Source organism: Odontesthes bonariensis, chromosome 7 (assembly GCF_027942865.1).
Source record: "Odontesthes bonariensis isolate fOdoBon6 chromosome 7, fOdoBon6.hap1, whole genome shotgun sequence".
NCBI classification, from domain to species: domain Eukaryota; kingdom Metazoa; phylum Chordata; class Actinopteri; order Atheriniformes; family Atherinopsidae; genus Odontesthes; species Odontesthes bonariensis.
The window spans coordinates 23,071,782-23,088,973 of NC_134512.1; the positions used below are offsets into that span (position 1 = coordinate 23,071,782).

The 17,192-nt window shown below is 40.9% G+C and overlaps 1 protein-coding gene across 2 annotated transcripts in view; it reads left to right on the forward strand.

Annotated features, from left to right (window-relative positions):
• Positions 1–17,192, forward strand: part of LOC142384147 (cGMP-inhibited 3',5'-cyclic phosphodiesterase 3A-like) — a 76,482-nt gene that overhangs the window by 43,559 nt on the left and 15,731 nt on the right. For both annotated transcript variants that reach the window (XM_075470144.1, XM_075470145.1), the window contains exons 2-4: positions 525–575; positions 9,993–10,253; positions 12,282–12,439. In XM_075470144.1, the coding sequence (XP_075326259.1) occupies positions 525–575; positions 9,993–10,253; positions 12,282–12,439 (470 nt within the window). The remainder of the gene's footprint in view (positions 1–524; positions 576–9,992; positions 10,254–12,281; positions 12,440–17,192) is intronic.

The window sequence follows — 17,192 nt, forward strand, 5'->3', positions numbered from 1 at the left end:
CAACTTGGCTGGGTTTGTGTCTCATTTCTGGGGCAAAGAACCCTAACAGAAATAGAGGAGTTTAGTACCGACTTCTCCTGGAACATGTTCATTGAAAAATCAGTGACAGAGCTATGCTTGTGCATGTGGAGAATCCCAGGAAAGTAGAAAACCTGGGTTTAAAATGCCTGTGGGAAGGCACCGGGGCTGGTAATTAGACAGGATGAAAATCCTCAGCCTCAACCACAAGCCCCCAAGGTATTGAATGGGAGATAAAGTAAACTGAACCTGTCTCTGAGATTACATTAGATGTGTGTGCTTAATGGAAAGTAAAAAAAAGAAAGAAAAGAAAAGATGAAACCCATTTGTTTTTAATGAGCATTTCCATTGCTCACACCCGTCCCCTTCTTTGCATCACCATTTTTGCTCCTCCTCCTTTCTTCCATCGTTTATCTACATAATGTTGATGCCTTTGTTGTAGCACACTAACAGAAACAGGATGTGCAAAAATGTGGTTTGAACATTTCTCTCTTTGTTTCCCACAGATGCTCCCCCGCTCAGATTGGGACCACAAGAGAGGCCCGCGAGGATCACAGGTCAGCACTGTTCGCAGAAAAAGAGACACTTAAGTAATAGCAGTAATGGTTAACAGCACACAGGAAGGTCCCTGAGCAGCTCTCCATCATCGCCTATGCACACACCTTATGCATGACGCGACAAGGCCTGTTTACCCACTCATTGTTTATGTTAAACCGAATGTTGATGGGTATCACTTCCCACCAGTGGTGTCCTTGTTGTACCATTAGTTTAAAGGACAGATGTACTGTAAGTGATTTGGCTATAAGGAGCTGCAAAAGCCACTAAAGGCCAAGGGAATGGATACACTAGAAAGACCCAAGGGAAACAGCTTGTAGAGGACAGACACACAGCCACATCCTTGATTTAACCTTCCCCGTCTTTTGTAGAGGAGGGAATTTGTGGATGTGCTTAGGAATTGATGTATTGAGCTGCCACAGAGGTACAGGGCAGGAATCCGGAGCACATGAAGAACAAACAATGCCCTTGGCATTGGCATTGCCATATACAGTATGAGTGTGTCCTGTACTTCATGTTCTCCTATCAGGAGGATATCCTTTAGAAATAAATAGACAGTTAGACAGTGTATCCGCGCTGACAGTTTACAGCATGCTTGGATTGCAGTCAATGCTGCAAAGTTGTGGTTGTTGTGGGGGATTTTTTTTTTTTCTCTTTTCTATTTTTCAATGCGTTGTGGCCAAGACTGTACAGCACATTTGACCTGAAAACAAAAATGTAAAAAGTTATATTGTGGTTTATCTGTTGTTAAACTGTAAGGCCAGTTTAACAACAGCTGCCACCAGAGCACAGAAATTCTCAAATAGCATGCTACCCGCTTGAAACACTGAGGCTGATATCAGTGTTTTATGTGGAGTTAATAGGCAAGCACATATTTTTTGATGAATACGCTGCCTGAGCTGCCATTTAGATTCAGCCCAGTCTTTTTATCTGGATTAGAGCTGCACATTTGTCAGTGGAATCCTGTAATAGTCCAAAGACTGACAAGACTTGTAAGAAGTCGAGGCTTATGTTGGCATTTCTCTCCATCTTGTGGCCATTTTCCCTCCGCTCTGCTGTCTTGGACTGAGTTCCTGGTCAGAGAAGCTCGTCGCACTTCAGTATGCCCCAGCACCTCATAGCGTGTGCAAATCAGAGAGAGAGGCCGCTTGATTGATTTCTGTGTCGTGAACGCCAACATGCACACATTAGCAGGCTCATTTTCCAAACCAGATCTTTTTTTTTCCCTTTCCAAAGCTTGTGGGGGATGTTTTAGCTTAGGAATTGACAGTAAAGTTATGTATGGAAAGGGCTATTTAAATATTTGTATTCAACTTGGAAACTCGTTGGTTTTGGAATGTTACCCAGGGAGATTATTGGAGAAAAGAGTGTTTGTAGGCCTGGATTTTGTGACTGTTATTCTTAGTCAAAGAAAGGTTGGAAGAGTGGCCTCTGAGGCAGAAAAGTGATGACATTGGAATCATGTTGGAGACTTTTAAAAATCACTGAGTGCATTTCAGTGCTCTTTGTCTGTTTGTCTGTCAGCAAAATTATGCAAAACTACCAAAATGATGGTCATGTGGGGTGTTGCATAGCATGTTAGCCACAACATAAACATATATGCATTGAAAAAACATTAAAACCATAGAAACTATACACATATACAGCTTAATATCTCATCTATGTCTATTAATCATTTGGTTCTGTTCAAATCACTTGTCATGAACAAGCAAATGCTTTATCAAACCAGCACATAAGCTTACATTTGAGTGTCAGAGGAGTGGCAGTGAATACTAGACTTCGCATGTAGGGAGACTTCAGTTTGAATTAACAAGGTTCATGCAACAAACTATTCAATGAGGAAAAGATTGTGGTTTGGAGTAACAGCTCTAGCATGGTTGCCGCGTCTGCTAGCGCGAGCGGTGTTGATGACGTCACGATTTCGTGCCCGCCATGTATAGTGGCAGACGTGTGACAGACGCGGCAACCATGCTAGCGCCTTCAGACACTGCTCCTCAAAACAATGCACATTCCACACAAGCCATCATGTGGTGAGGTGGGAGTGGCTCCTTTTTGCCTGAGAAACATTAAATTTGATAAGCATATTAAGTGAGCACCCATGGGCTGAGCTCGGCATGGGCACAGGAAGAGCTTACTAATTCTAATGCATATTTACATTACTTTCTTTAAATTGTAAGAAGTGACAGTGACGTTGAGGGACTGCGCTCATTAAAGCAATACTATGTAACATTTATACCTTAAAATAACAGCTTGAAAAAAATTGTGCAGCTAGAATGAGTTTTAATATTACGATTGGCCTGTCTCCTATGCCCTTTGGGGGTCTGAGTTGGAAAAACTGCGCTGTGTAACTTTGCTGGAGCGGCCCGGTGGCGGCTCGGGAGCTGAGCAGAAGTACTTCGACTTGCTTTCTGGCACACCTACCGCAAAAACAAATAGACCCCTCTCACGCTCCCAGGTACATTTGATTACTCTTACCTTCTCGGTCGACATAGCTTGCACCTTCTGACTCCTCGCCGGTTCATCAACAAACGTGAAACCTGAAAGTGAAAGGGTGTTGTATTTACGACAGTGTAACCGTACATTACCTCCAAGCCTGTAGGGGGAGCTCCATAGTGGGCTTTTTGAGAAGTTACATTGTATTGCTTTAAGTGCACCTCTGCAGCAGCTGGCCCAATCATCACAGTCTTGTGGGGTATCTTCTCATTACATTTGGCCTGAGGCAAGACTAAATTCAAAGCTGACAAAGAAGGGAAAATTTTACCTGCATATGCTTTGGACGTCCTTTGCCTTAAAAATAATTTTGCCTTTCAGAGATGATACAGATGCATTTGCTAATTTCATCCTCGCACGGTTTAAGGTGTGCACCACCTGAATTTCTATGGGTTTTTTTTTTTACCTCAACCTAACCTAGTATATTTTTATCTACACCTAATGGTGACTGAAGGATAATCCACTTTAGAATTGAATCAACTGTCCACTGGTTAAAGGTCTTACTTAGCATCTTCTGTGGTACAGTTGCACAAATTCGTGGATTTTTACAGAACTTAAATTGAGTGAGGGAATTTGTGTGTCCACCAAAGCAAGAAAAGGTTTGATCCACCACGACAAAGCTGCTTATTGACTTTCCACTAGCTTTTTTTCACCACTGTGCCAGCATGCACTTTCAGCACGTTATGTGTCAACACCACTCAAGGCCGTGTCAAAGCAGTTTTTGTCGTTCCACATATTTCTGTGAGACATTTTCTCAGAGAAAATGAAGAATATACTGAGTTGGGTTTTTCATTTAAAGCATGCCTACTGATTTGGTAAGAATTGTAAGAACTTATGGTTGTTGTGTAAGCTGGTGGCGATATATGTTATGCCAGCTGTATCTCGTAGTATTTCGTAAATCACTCAACGCCCAGAAAAAGCTAACTGTTTTACCTCATGCCTCTTTTCTGTTTGCTTTGTTCTTAATGCCAGCATTTCATGGATCAGTCTGTGTGTCTGTCTTTCTTCCTCTATTTTTTTGTATCTTGGTTGGCGCCTTTGCTGGAATCAGGGAACCAAACACCCTGAAATATGTGGAACAAAAAAAGTTTTTAGATGGTTGCATGTTCAGGGCTCAGTTTACTGGAATATGGGGAGAATGGATATTATTTTGATTCCTCACAACCACCCCACACACCTTTTTTTTTTAAATAAAATATAGAAAAACAAGTAATTGTATCCTGGCTACAGCTGAGGGGACCTGGCTCAGTGTTTGGTTTGTGAGGGGAGTCGGGTCATAGCGGGAGTTAGGGCTATGAGGTTGTGAGTGAAGTGCTGCTGTCCGTAGTTTTGGCTGCAGTAGCTGAGGCAGGGTGTCTCAGTGGAGTTTTATGTTACCCCACTGCTGTGACTCACACTGCATCAGCCTTCTGTCATTCTAAGTAGAGATCATCACCATCTCCCAGTCTGCTCTTCAACTAATCCATCTGGGCAGATAGAATCACAGACATCACACAGCTACTGATACAGAAAACTGCATGTTAATGATTTTTTAAAACATTCTGAGAGTGTTGCGTACATAAGATGAAAGTGAGAGACACACAGATCCCTGTGTTTTAAGGCTTGCACATGGTGTTAATTGCTAAATAAGCACTGCCGTGTCTGTATCTGCGGCTTACGAAAATGCAGAGTTGCTTACATTATTCTGAGAGATTCAAATACTTCTCTTTCTCCAGCAGGCCTTTGCAGTTGTGCAGTTCTAGCTCTCCTCTGGGATACATTATATTCTCACCATTGCACAATTTTAGAGGTCCTGGGTTTTGCTCAAAGCTTTGAGGACTTTATGTTTAGATGAGGGAGCCGAGAGGCTGAAAGTGCATAAAATGGACCATCCCAGAAATTACAAATATGTGACCTTGCTGTGTGTGTACCCTATTAATAATCTTTATTAGACAGAGACTTTAGCGTTTTGTTTTTTTTGCACCAAATGGATTTCATCTGTCCTCTGCATTCTCCAGTTGTTGGCAAAATACATGTGGACACAGCAGGAACACGAACAGTCCTATTTCCATGACTCAGTGTTGTTGCAAGGGTCGATTGCGTTGCTTGTAAAACATGATGTTCTTTGTGAGAAATGTAAATATCTGAAGTTAATAACTAAGTGTTTAAAGACGGCGGATGCATTTATCATTGTATCATTTCACAGAAATATATGGTTTGAGTTAGTCATTACAAAAACACATCAAGTCAGCTTTGGGGTCAAATTTTTCTTGTCAAATCTGTATGGTATGACATTTAGATTAATTCTGCACATTATTGGGCCCGTGCACACCTTTACAATTGAACCTACATACACAGCTAACTGGTGCCTTAAGTACAGAGAATCTGTGTGGAAAACAGACTCTCAGTCTTCAGGAATGATTGCTGGTTTGTTTTGACTGTCCCTCTGCTTAGTTTATATGAACTGCTGTGCTGGTGTTAATCTATGGCATGACTATTGATGTACTGTTCCAAGCTGTGTTCACACGAGCAATTAAGGCCATTGATCATGAACACTGTTGTTAGTCATAGTGAAATGTCATAACAGTGTGTTCATGCATGGTTTAGTATATGACTTAGATTGTTGAGGAGTCATAAAAACTGTTTATTGATGCTGATAGTGGGGTTTTGCTTAATGCAGCATGTCAACCAAAGCTGTAGTCTTTTGAGTCTATATAAGATCGATCTGAGTTAATTCTGTGATCTGGGCTGGCACAGGGGTCAGACTAGGGGGATCAATGGGTGTCAAGGACTGGCATCAGGCAAATCTGGAACTTTCCTGGGTTTTATAAGCCGCGTGGTTTCTGCCAGTTAAACACCGAAGATTGGCCATCTGCAAAATTGCCACATGGCTGCAAGCAGGAATGAAGCCAAATGCTTTGACAGATGACTTTTTGGCTCGCACAAGGTCACTACAGTTAATCATCAGTAGCTCCCAGGCTGGATATTTGACTGCTATGAATTTTACATTCATGTTACAGCTGGTCATTTGTAAGCAAACTGTAAGTCCAATATTATGTTTCGTTTTTTTTAATTTTGGAAACCGCTTCCCAAGCTTTCTACGTATAGAGACACATGAGAAATGAATCTGCAAGAAAGTAGATTTCCCAATATGTCAGACTATCAATTTCTACCCTTTCATTGTTCCAGAGTCAGGACATTACTTCAGGCCTGTTTTTCAACACTACATTGCAGCTCATCAAGGGTGCAAATATTTTGCTGTTACTGAATGAGCGGTTGTCAGTTTGTCACTCTTCCAACATGCAGCCTTGAGGCTTCCACTGTTTTCATTACCGCTGACTATGTTTACGTTGCCTTTATAAAAGAAGGCAGGCCAGTCTCACTTCGAAACAATGAATGATGAAGAAATGATGACTCATTTTCAAACCATGAAGGCTTTTGCTTTTTTCCATGATCAAAGAGACAACATTTTCCTTATACTGTAGAATTTAAAATCTCCTCCACACAACTCTCACAAATGCTCTATCGCTGACTTTCTCTGAAGGATGTATTTCTCAGCAAATTCTCAACAGAGAGAGGAGTGTGAGCCAGTGGGAGACAGTTGTTGAGATTTCCCAGATGTGATCACGTGTTGCTTTGAATGTTGTGCAAAGCAGCTGTAAAGAAGTGCGTGTACGATCGTTACAACTCAGGCTCACTGGAGGTTAATGCATTGTGTTTATCACACAAATACGTTCAGTGTAAAAAAGCAGTTTTAATGTTTTAACACCTAACATAATTAATTTCAACAGTATAAAACTATCTTAGAATGCAGTGTTTGACAGCAGGACTACTGTAGGCATTAGGTAATTTTACAGTATCTACCAACATGTTGGCGTTTGTTTTCAAATACATTTTAAGGTAAGAACATCCACCTCCTAGATTCAGAAAACTATTATGTATTTAAATGCAGTACAGTATTCACTATGTGGGGCTTGCTTGAGATGTATCCAATAAAAAAAGCCTCGGAGGTAGCCACGTTGATGAATGAAACTGATCATGTAACCTGACAGGAAGTGCTTATGTAACCGTATGGTATTATGTAACTCCCTCACAATGCAATCCGTTCCAGCATGTCCACTGATGATTCTTAAGTTTTAAGTTGCAGTTTGTTGGAAGATTATGGACACAAGGAGCAACTTTCCAGCCAAAAGTTTGGTTTACAGAAATATGTGAAACCTAAAGCCTGCTACGGTCAAAGCTTCACAATTATTTTCTCTCCCTGCAATCAACATTTGTTCAATAAGCTGAAAGCTTTTTTTAAGGAAATATATACATTTTGCAACTTTTTTCAGGATAATAAGAGTAGTTCTGAAGAACAATACAAATTCAGTGGTGGTCATATTTGAAGTTTGCCTAAAAGCTCACATTTCAAATGCTACCTTCTTACCTGAAGCTTTTCACTTCACTTGATTTGGTTCTTGTGTTGGCAGTGGATTGAAATTTAGGCTAAAGTACCAAGCACTTGCAGCTGTGTGTGTGTTAATGTATATACGTATTTGTGTTTGTCCACTTAGACCACGGATAAAGGATTAGAGAAATGCAGTCATGTGAAACAGAAACTACCAGGTTCTGTGGCCACAAAACAAGCCCAAATCATCACCCCTCCACCACTGTGCTTGACAGTTGCAATGAAGGCTTTGTGCTGATGTGTTTGGTCACAGCAAATGTGATGCTGTGTATTATGGTCAAACCCAGCTTATCAATGAAAATGTGTCATCATCATTTATAAATCAAACATACAGGGAACACATGTCTTTTGTATTTTTGCTGATCAACAGGAAAAATTGCATAATTTGTATATCTTGACTAATCTGATGAGATACTGGGAAAATAAAACGCTAAACCTTTTCCGTTCCCACACAAGTGGAGATTTATGAAAGGTGTTCATATATAAGTTGCTCAGGTCAACCGCTTGCTGCTTTGCCAGTGTAAACAGAATAATTCTGGGTGCCTGGCAGCTGGTGTCAAAGTGAAAGGGACATTTGGGTAGAAAAATCTGATAACATTCTTCAAGTGGAAAAAGGGAACTTATGGGCTTATTAGATAAATTAGCCAGCAGCAAAGACTGACCTGCGCTTAGCAGTGGTTGTTCAACTGCTCAAGGCACAGCAATTAGGAGTGGGTTGTGAACTTTTCACTTTACCATGTAAAAACAAGGCCAGCTCACACTATGTTGATGCCTTCAAGGCTGTGCGGCAGACGGTCAGAAACAGGCGATGGCTGCTGGCCATCTCAGAGGTTGGGAGTGTAGAGGCTATGGGTCACATTCCAGCTGAGACTTGCTAATGAATCCATTCTTTAAGCGTCAAGTAACATACAGCTGTGCTAAACATGTTTCAGCCTAATGTTGTAGTTCAGATGTTTCACAGGCTACTTGTATGTCAACATCTTCTGCTATGAATTACCACTCTAAGCTCCTCTTCATGTTTTGTTTTTTTTGTTTCTGTGAGCTAAAAAAGGAGCCATATAAGGTATAAAATAAAGCCTTTGATTGGGGAGTAGATGTAAGTGCCTGTGCTGAGCTTAGTGTGACATCACAGCTATAAAACACTTTACAAAGCTTTGAGGAATCTCTATACAACCCTATATTTCCTGTGATCGAGTCTAAAATAAATCAGCTATCTTTTTGTTTTCAAATGGTTAGGTTTACTTTATTGTGAATTGGTATACTTTCTTTCTTTGTTTCTTCTTTATCTTTGTTTTTATTGGCTTCTTTTCCTGAGCTTTTGAGACACAACTTGGCTACCATTTGTGATACTGGTATTGTGAAACATTCTCTATTGATATGAGGTTAAGATCTTGAGTTTAGTTGCAATCAGCATCACGCAGGCAAACTTTGATCGTTTTCAGATTAGTGGGGGAAGCTGTGTCTAACCCCACCCCTATATGCTCATTGGCGTGTGATTAGAGAGAAAAAACGCTGCATATGTAGAGTGTAAACAGGAAGTAATGTCTTCTTGTACAGTAATAGAATATATGTGCTGGCTAGCAGCCATCTTTGTGGTATGTTGAAACGCTAATTTGTTTGATCAACAATTGTTGGCAACGAAAGGAGACCAATTATGGGCCCCCTTCTCACTGCTGGTTATTCATGCCAGTTTGGTGTTTAGGGCCCCTTAGAATAGTTGATTGTTGTCACTTTTGTAATACTAAGTAATAGGCATTTGGAACTTAGATGTTACATTGTACCCAGACACAACTAACAACATCAATATTCACTGATATTTTTACCTAAGTATACCTCCACATCAGCAAAAACAAGATTCTGAGCTGCTGTTAAGTCCCTCCTCAGTGTTGAATCTTTAATCTTTTCCCTAGATTGTTCTGCAGTTTAAATTACTGCATAGTCATCCATCATGTTTGAAAGCCTTTAAGAGAGACTGCATTAACTTAATTATACTTAAATCTGAATTAAATGTCTTTTTTGCCACTTGGGAACAGCCCTCTGACTGACATATCCTCATAAAACAAAAGATGTTTAAAAAGAGTGTTTGGTTACAAATTGTCTTGTGATGCATAAAGTCAGACATAGAACCACATCAATACTCGTATATCAATTAAAAAAAGATGTAGGGTTGGGTAAAATTGCAAAGTCTAGTCAAAGATTGTATATTTGACATAGCTTAATGTTTAAGTGCTCGTAGTTTACACCACTGCTTTCTAACTTCAGCATAGTTTGAGTGCCAGCTCTGTAGGACCAACAACTAAAGCAATGTCTGTGGCAAAGTTAACTACATTACGTCCTCACAGGGGAACTGCTTTACGCACCTGCTCCCCATGACTGCCACCAAACTGCATCACACAGCTGCTATCAGACCCCGTGATCATTTAGCATCAGCTCCCATCAGCTGCAACAGCAATGATGTTAACAGTACGTCTCGTTCCTCTTTCTTCTTGTCGATGTATAGTCTTCAGGCACAACTGTCATGGTGGACATAGCAGTGATGGGAGAGGCTCATGGACTGATCACAGACCTGCTAGCTGACCCCTCTCTGCCACCCAATACCTGCACTTCCCTCCGGGCTGTGAGCAACCTGCTAACCACCCAGCTCACCTTCCAGCCACTGCATCGACCACGCCCCACCTCCCTGCTGAACCCCAGCGATGCTTACACCTGCTCTGACTCAGAGGAGGGACCCGAGAAAGGAGAGAAGACATCCATACATAAGGTAAGAGAATTAATTGCTGTCCTGATTTACACTTTGCCGGGAAGATGTGTTGTGCTGGGGATTAGAGAGATGAAAGGGAGGATATTTCACCCAGATATCAGAAGTCAGAGCTGCTGATCAAAAGTAGTCATAAGCAGTTTTATTTGGAAACAGCTTAAATGATCCTTAGATGGCAATATAGTCTACCTTATTAAGGGCAAATTATTTACACAACACGCAACACTCCCCACACGTGTTAATATTCCATGTTTCAGCTAATGAGTGCTTCCTGCTCTCTGAGCTTTTAGCATGAAATGAAAGAGTATATTTTCTTAGAGTAGAGTGAAGAAAAATAGAGCACGTCTACTGCTCGGAGCACTGTTCTCCCTTCCATAGCCACAGCTGTGTCAACATGACAGATGTGCAGAGCCAGACAGTGTGTATGAATGCGTGTATAAGAGGGAAGTAGCAGAGGAGAGGCAGCACAAAGCTGAATGCATTTTTCAAAAAGTTACAAAGAGAGACTATTGTAAACAAAACCTGACCCCCACCAAAGTGATGCATCCTTTTCTGCAGAGGATGCCAACTCTAGTTGTCTTGGAAGTTGGTGTGTGGGCTGTGTTTACCATGCCGTCAAGCAAACCGCTTGTCTGACAGGTGCTATTTTACATCTTGTGAATTTTGTAAAAGTCAAACTGCACCTGGAGAGACCAGTGACGCTGCTGTCATTACGACTTTCCTGCCTATTAGGGCTCAACTCGAACTGCCAGGGAGAAAAATAACGCGAGGGGAGAAGGCAGTTACTGAAGAAAGGAGGCTTTTTCTGCCTGCTGGCTAATTTGATGCCCGATGGTGGCACATGCTGATGCCTTTCACGCAGTTTTTCAGAACTCATTTTCTGTCTGTCTCTGCTGCAAAATAGCAACTGAAATAAAAGCATACACAATGTTTTATGAAGGAAAAAAACACAAATGCTTTTGAGATGTTTAAACGTACACTGATCTCACAATTTTTCTTCTAAACAAAGAAAAGTGCAATTACAACATCAGCAGCAGGCATCAGCCTTTTTTAAAAATGTTTTCCACTCTGTGAAGATGGCCTGATTTTGCTGTGCTTTTGCCGATGGCAATATGTGTGTGCATCTATGACGTGTGTGTTTCAGTTATTGGTTTTTAGCTTCTTTTTTTTTTCCATAAAGTAAAACTATGGAAACAAAAAGAAAAAACTATAGCACCATTGTTCCACTTCAACATTGGCATGAAAACATGCATTTTCATACAATATAAGTATAAACACATGAAATTTAAAGTTAGCTAGAATAGTATTAGCATGTATGCACTATGCTGATCTGTTACTCTTCCAGATCTAAGTCAGTGATTGTGGTCCAAATTGACATAAACCATGTAATGAGGATATGTGTGCGAGCTCTCAGTAGGATTCTGAGGTGATCTTTCCTAGGTCATCCTGCAAAGGACTGAGAGAATGAAAACCAGCCATGTTTAGTGTTGCTGTGCCAAGTTGCTGCATGGCACCGAACAGATGGAGGCATTACAAGGGCTCGGACCAGTGGGAATCCAAGGAAAGAGCAAAGAACAGACAGATGAAAAGTCTTTCTGAGAGAATGAGACAAAAGAGACTCAAAAAGAGAATGAGAAGCAAACGAGCACCGTATGATGTAATGAATCTATGTGCAATGCAATACTGACAGTGGATCTAGTAATGCACTGAGGAGCTGGCTGAAAATACTCTCCATTCCTCAATGGCAGTTATCATGAGATTTGTTGCCTCTTATCACCTGCCTTATTTGTTTTAGCTTGGCTAAATCCTCTCATCTAGTTGATGCATTTGACTGGAGACAAACTGAATGAAATTTATTTTACAGGTAGGAGTACTTTTACTACTTTTAGTACTAGAGCTTTTATCAGGATACTTAAGCAGTTCATTTCATGTTTTTTTTGTACTCCTGTACTCACTCATTGCCTTAGATTCATAAAGTTATCAATTCATCATAGTGTTAAGTGTGTACATGTTCTGTGTTTGTGTGTGCAGCGTCTGAGGCGGAGTCTCCATCCTGGCCTTCTGAGGAGGATCTCCTCCACATGGACCACCACCACTTCTGCCACCGGACTGCCCACCATTGAGCCTGGGCCTGTCCGAAGGGACCGCAGCGCCAGCATCAAACCCTTCCATGACACACTTACCTGCAGGTAACCAAGCCGCAGCTGAATAACCAAAGTTCCTATCTACTTTTCACTCTTGCATACACAGTTCTGGAAGCCTACACATACTAGGTATGATTATCATGGCAGCATTGGGCTTGGAATGACTTCTTTGAAATGTTCTTTTTCTGTGGCAGAGGGATTGCACTGCATATATCTTGAGCAAAAATAATAAATGAATAAAATAATTTGGTGCACATGGTCTGATTTGGGCTGCACGGTGGTGTGGTGGTTAGCACTGTTGCCTCACAGCAAGAAGGTTCCAGGTTCAACTCCCAGCTGGGGCCTTTCTCTGTGGAGTTTGCATGTTCTCCCCGTGTATGTGTGGGTTCTCTCCGGGTACTCCGGCTTCCTCCCACTGTCCAAAAACATGCATGTCAGGTTAATTGGTGTCTCTAAACTTGTCCTTAGGAGTGCGTGTATGGTTGTTTGTCTTGTTTGTTTCTGTGTGGCCCTGTGATGGACTGGCGGCCTGTCCAGGGTGTACCCCGCCTCTCGCCCATTGACCGCTGGGATAGACTCCAGCCCCCCCGCGACCCGACCAACGGATTCAGCGGTACAAAAAATGGATAGATGGTCTGATTTTATTTGCTTATTTCCCTTAGCAAGTTGCAGCCCAATTTGACACCATCAAAAATCTTCTGGCAGAATTCTACTTAAATATATGACCCTTTTTTTTTGTAGTTCAGTTAAATTTGTCAGTTTCCTGGCACTAAGCAGACTTTTAAGCACAGAGGTCATGCCAAAGTCCTGTTAGCCTGATTTATGTATTTTACAATCAGCTTTGATTTTTGGTGCACCCAGTTGTGTCCAAGTTTCAACAGTCTGACAGATGGTTGTTTTGGGTTACTCTGAGGAACCTTTGGGGTAGTCGGCCTTCTTTATTATTCTGTCCACTTTGCAGTGCACTAGCTGGTGGTAGTATGGACGAAGGTGCTAGCACCGCTACGTTTAAAAGAAAAGTGGCCTCAGATTGTCTCCTCCCGTCATACCTCTGGTCATTGTGGCCAAACAGCTCAATCTTTGTCTCATCTGACAATAAAACCTTTGCCCGGTTTTATTTTTGTCCATGTGGTCAGCTGCCAACTTCAGTTGAGCTTTAAGGTCTTGATTTGACGCAGGGGCTTTTTTCTTGGATGGCAGCCTCTCTGTTGGTGATGATACCAAACCTTTTTGAATAGATTATGACAGAATCCAGTTCCTGGCAGGCCCTTACCTTGGTAGTTACTGGGTTGTTCCTAACCAGCTAAACCTATTTGCTCTTAACTGAGTTTGGGTCTTCTTCCAGAATATGGCAAAGTGGTTACAATTCCCATTACCTGCTTTTAGTTCAAATTGTGTAGAAATGTCTCAAGAGGAAATCCTTAATTGTGTAAATACATAGTCCTCCTTCTTAGATCTGCCCTGAGCTCCTTAGACTTTCCCATTGTACTGTGTGTTGGTCAATTCGATTAGTGCCGTCAAACAAAACCTTTCCTCTTTGCTACAGAGGAACTACAGTCCTAGCTGCAGTCAGCAACATCATTCAGGAACATGGAGGGCCTTTTCAAGTTAACTGGTTTGGAACTTTCAGACATTTTCACACACGATATAGATGATAAGCTTGTATTTTAGAACTTTTATGCATAATTCGGACCCCATGGTAACATCCAAAAAGCCTCAATGACTTCACACTTGAATAATTAAAACCAACAAATTATTAAAACCCAACATTGATATGAACAAATCATATGTATTACATATATTTAAAGCAAATAATAAAAATCATATTAGTTAGGTCCTACTGTATGTCATTTCACTTTAGACATAAAAGGTGCTTTGAGGAGAACAATGGCTACCACATTATGACACATGGCTTTGAAGGTTATTGGGTTTTCCCAGCAGTGTGGCTGCCGTTAGACAAAAGAAATCTGTGTGAGCGAACAGAAATGGCACAGCAGTTTGGAAAACGATGTGTGGGAGCCAGAATGGAAATATGCCCCACGGGCAAACGCATTAACCTGAATAACTAAGACGCACATCAAGCATGAGCACATTAATGCTGAAGACAGCACGGGACTCAGGCTACACAGACATGTCACAGTTCAGAGGTAGATCTATATTGCTCTGTATATTTCACTGTGGTTGTGTTTGTGTAGGTGTTTCGGAGGTTTCCGTGCACTTTGGGAGGATGACATTGTAGGTTAGAGAAGTTTCATCGTTGCTCACGAACATTTGTGTGCAGACGGGACAAACACAGATGCAGTTAAACTGCACTGAATGTGGTCCCTCTGAGTCACACAGATTCTTTCTTGAAAAATACAGTGACTTAATTTATGAGAATAGTTTTGATTACCGAGTGAACTATTGATGCACAATTTACTGTGATCAGAGCACAAATTGCATTCCTTATAATTAGTTTGTGATTACCGTGACATTATGTTTGGATTATCTTCGAACAGCACACGAGAAAAAGTGTTTATTGTGAATTTCAAAGGAGCAGAAAATGAAGTTTCAGCTTTAAAATTTTCGTTTGTGTACAAGAATGTGTGCGTGCAATATTTCTACGATGCACAAGATGCCTAAAGCAGCACAAGCTCCATTGTCTTTTAAATATTGATAACATCTCAACAAGAGAGAGTCTTTTTGTGTTTCATCCTCAGCACCTCATCTCCCATGTTGAGCTTTTGTCACAGATCCGAAAATCTTCCAATGAAGGCCAGCACAACTTTACAAATACAGACACTTCTGGGTGGCTGTATGCTGTAAATGAGCATCTCTAATGTCTATGTGGTGCCAAGCTCGGGGGACCGTTTTTAAACAGTGTAGGTTTCTGTATGTGTGCATAATTTCGAGATTTTGTCTGATCTCTAATCTGAATCTGCAGCTCAATTATTAATGTGCAGATAAGAGGAAGAACTTCAGAAAGCCATGTCTGATGTCTTGACTCAAAGACACACTGAAAGCCGCCTGCAGGGATTCAAACAATACAGTTGCTGCTGATAACCTTTGTATTCTACTGCTGTAATCATCCATAAGAATCTGTGTACACACAGAGCGTGAATTCAGCATCTCCCTTTCCGTATATAAGCCTCCATTTTAACACTCTTTAAGGTTTAATGTCCAGAAAAAACAACGTGTGAAGATTTGAATCAGCTTGCTTACGCACTTGCTGGACCAGTAAGCAAAGGTTGAGATAAAAACTAATTTACTGCTTTTTGCAATCTCCCTGAAACTTGTTAGCGATTGTTAAAACTTGGCATTGTAGATGTAAAATGAGGCGTGACTCTGAAACTGCATGGTTTATTTCCCTCCTCGGATTAATTTAGAAACTAACGTTAGGTGAATAATTGTATGAAAATACTACTGTTTCCATGCTTTGTTTATTCTTTTTTCTGATTTGGAAATTGGAGACAAATAACATCCTCAGGGCAACTATGTTCAGTCGGATGTTCAATGACAGAATGAATAAAGGAGGGTAGCATCTTAATGTACTAAATGTAGTTTGGTATATGTGTTGTGAGACTGACTTAAAATGTCTGTTTCAAGTGAATTCATCCATGTAGTTGCCAGTATAGGAAGCCAGCCAGTCTATAGCTGTGTATTTTAAAATGTTTTTTGTTGTGGAAGCATTTATTTGATGAAGTTAATAAATGATTACAGCCATACTGTAACACTGAATTGTTCCCATAAAAACACAAGCCTCTTGTTCTGCAAGGTAATTATTCAAACCATGATGATTGGAAAAATATGTTATCTGGCCCATAATACTGCCTTGGGCTCATGGTAGATAAACCTTCAGTATTCTTTCAGGTTGTCGGCTTTATCTGAGAATCATTAGAATTCAGATTTTAAGAGCCCATATTATGTTCATTAAAAGGTTTGAGGGGTTATTTTCAGGGCAGAGAAGAAAAGTTTTGCGTGCTTTCATTTCTCATACTGTGCAGCGCCTCGTCTCACATCCTGTCTGAACAGGGCTGGTTCTAGAAAATTTGACAAAGAAGACAAAGAGGTTTTAGTGAGTTTGCATTTACAAAAGTAAATATTCTTCATCAATAATGTTGTGTTATGTTGTTATTCCCCAATTTTCTCAAAGATCCAGTGGTAGTTTGAGTTTGAGTAGTTTGCAAAGACTGCAATGGTTCGATGAAAACTTTAGTATCTGGATGTGCGGAATCTCCTCTCAGCATTAGAAATGCACCATACTCTTGAAGAAGACAGTCACATGTTCCGGTGACTTCTGTTCAGATCACTGTAACTATGCTCTGATCTGACCAGTGCAGTCGTGTCCGATCACAGGAATGTTTCACAGTGATCCCGGAGCATGTCTTCTTCCACAACACAGTGTGTTTCCGGCGGTGAACTGAGATTTAATCTGTCCGGATGCTGAAGTTTCCTGAGGTGCTTACTTGTGTCAGTGAGCACATGGTTAGCCACACTTGAACTTGAAGCTGGAGAAGACTCCACCACATTGATTTGGGGGATTGGTGGGCAGGCAACCCAAATTATTATAGAAAAGGCAATTGTTCTTCCTATCAGTTGTTGCATCGCTGTAACTCACACTAAATACATTGTGTACTTTAGTCAAATTTTCTTGGTCTTCAGGTGACATAGCACTCCCTGTCCCTCAGATCTCTTCTCTCATCTTCCCTGAAAGTATATGAAAAGTTAATTTTTTTCCAAGAATTTTCTTCAGTTCATTTTATCACATATAGTCTGACCATATTTCAAGTAATAACCTGGTCTACCCAAGTGCAACTCA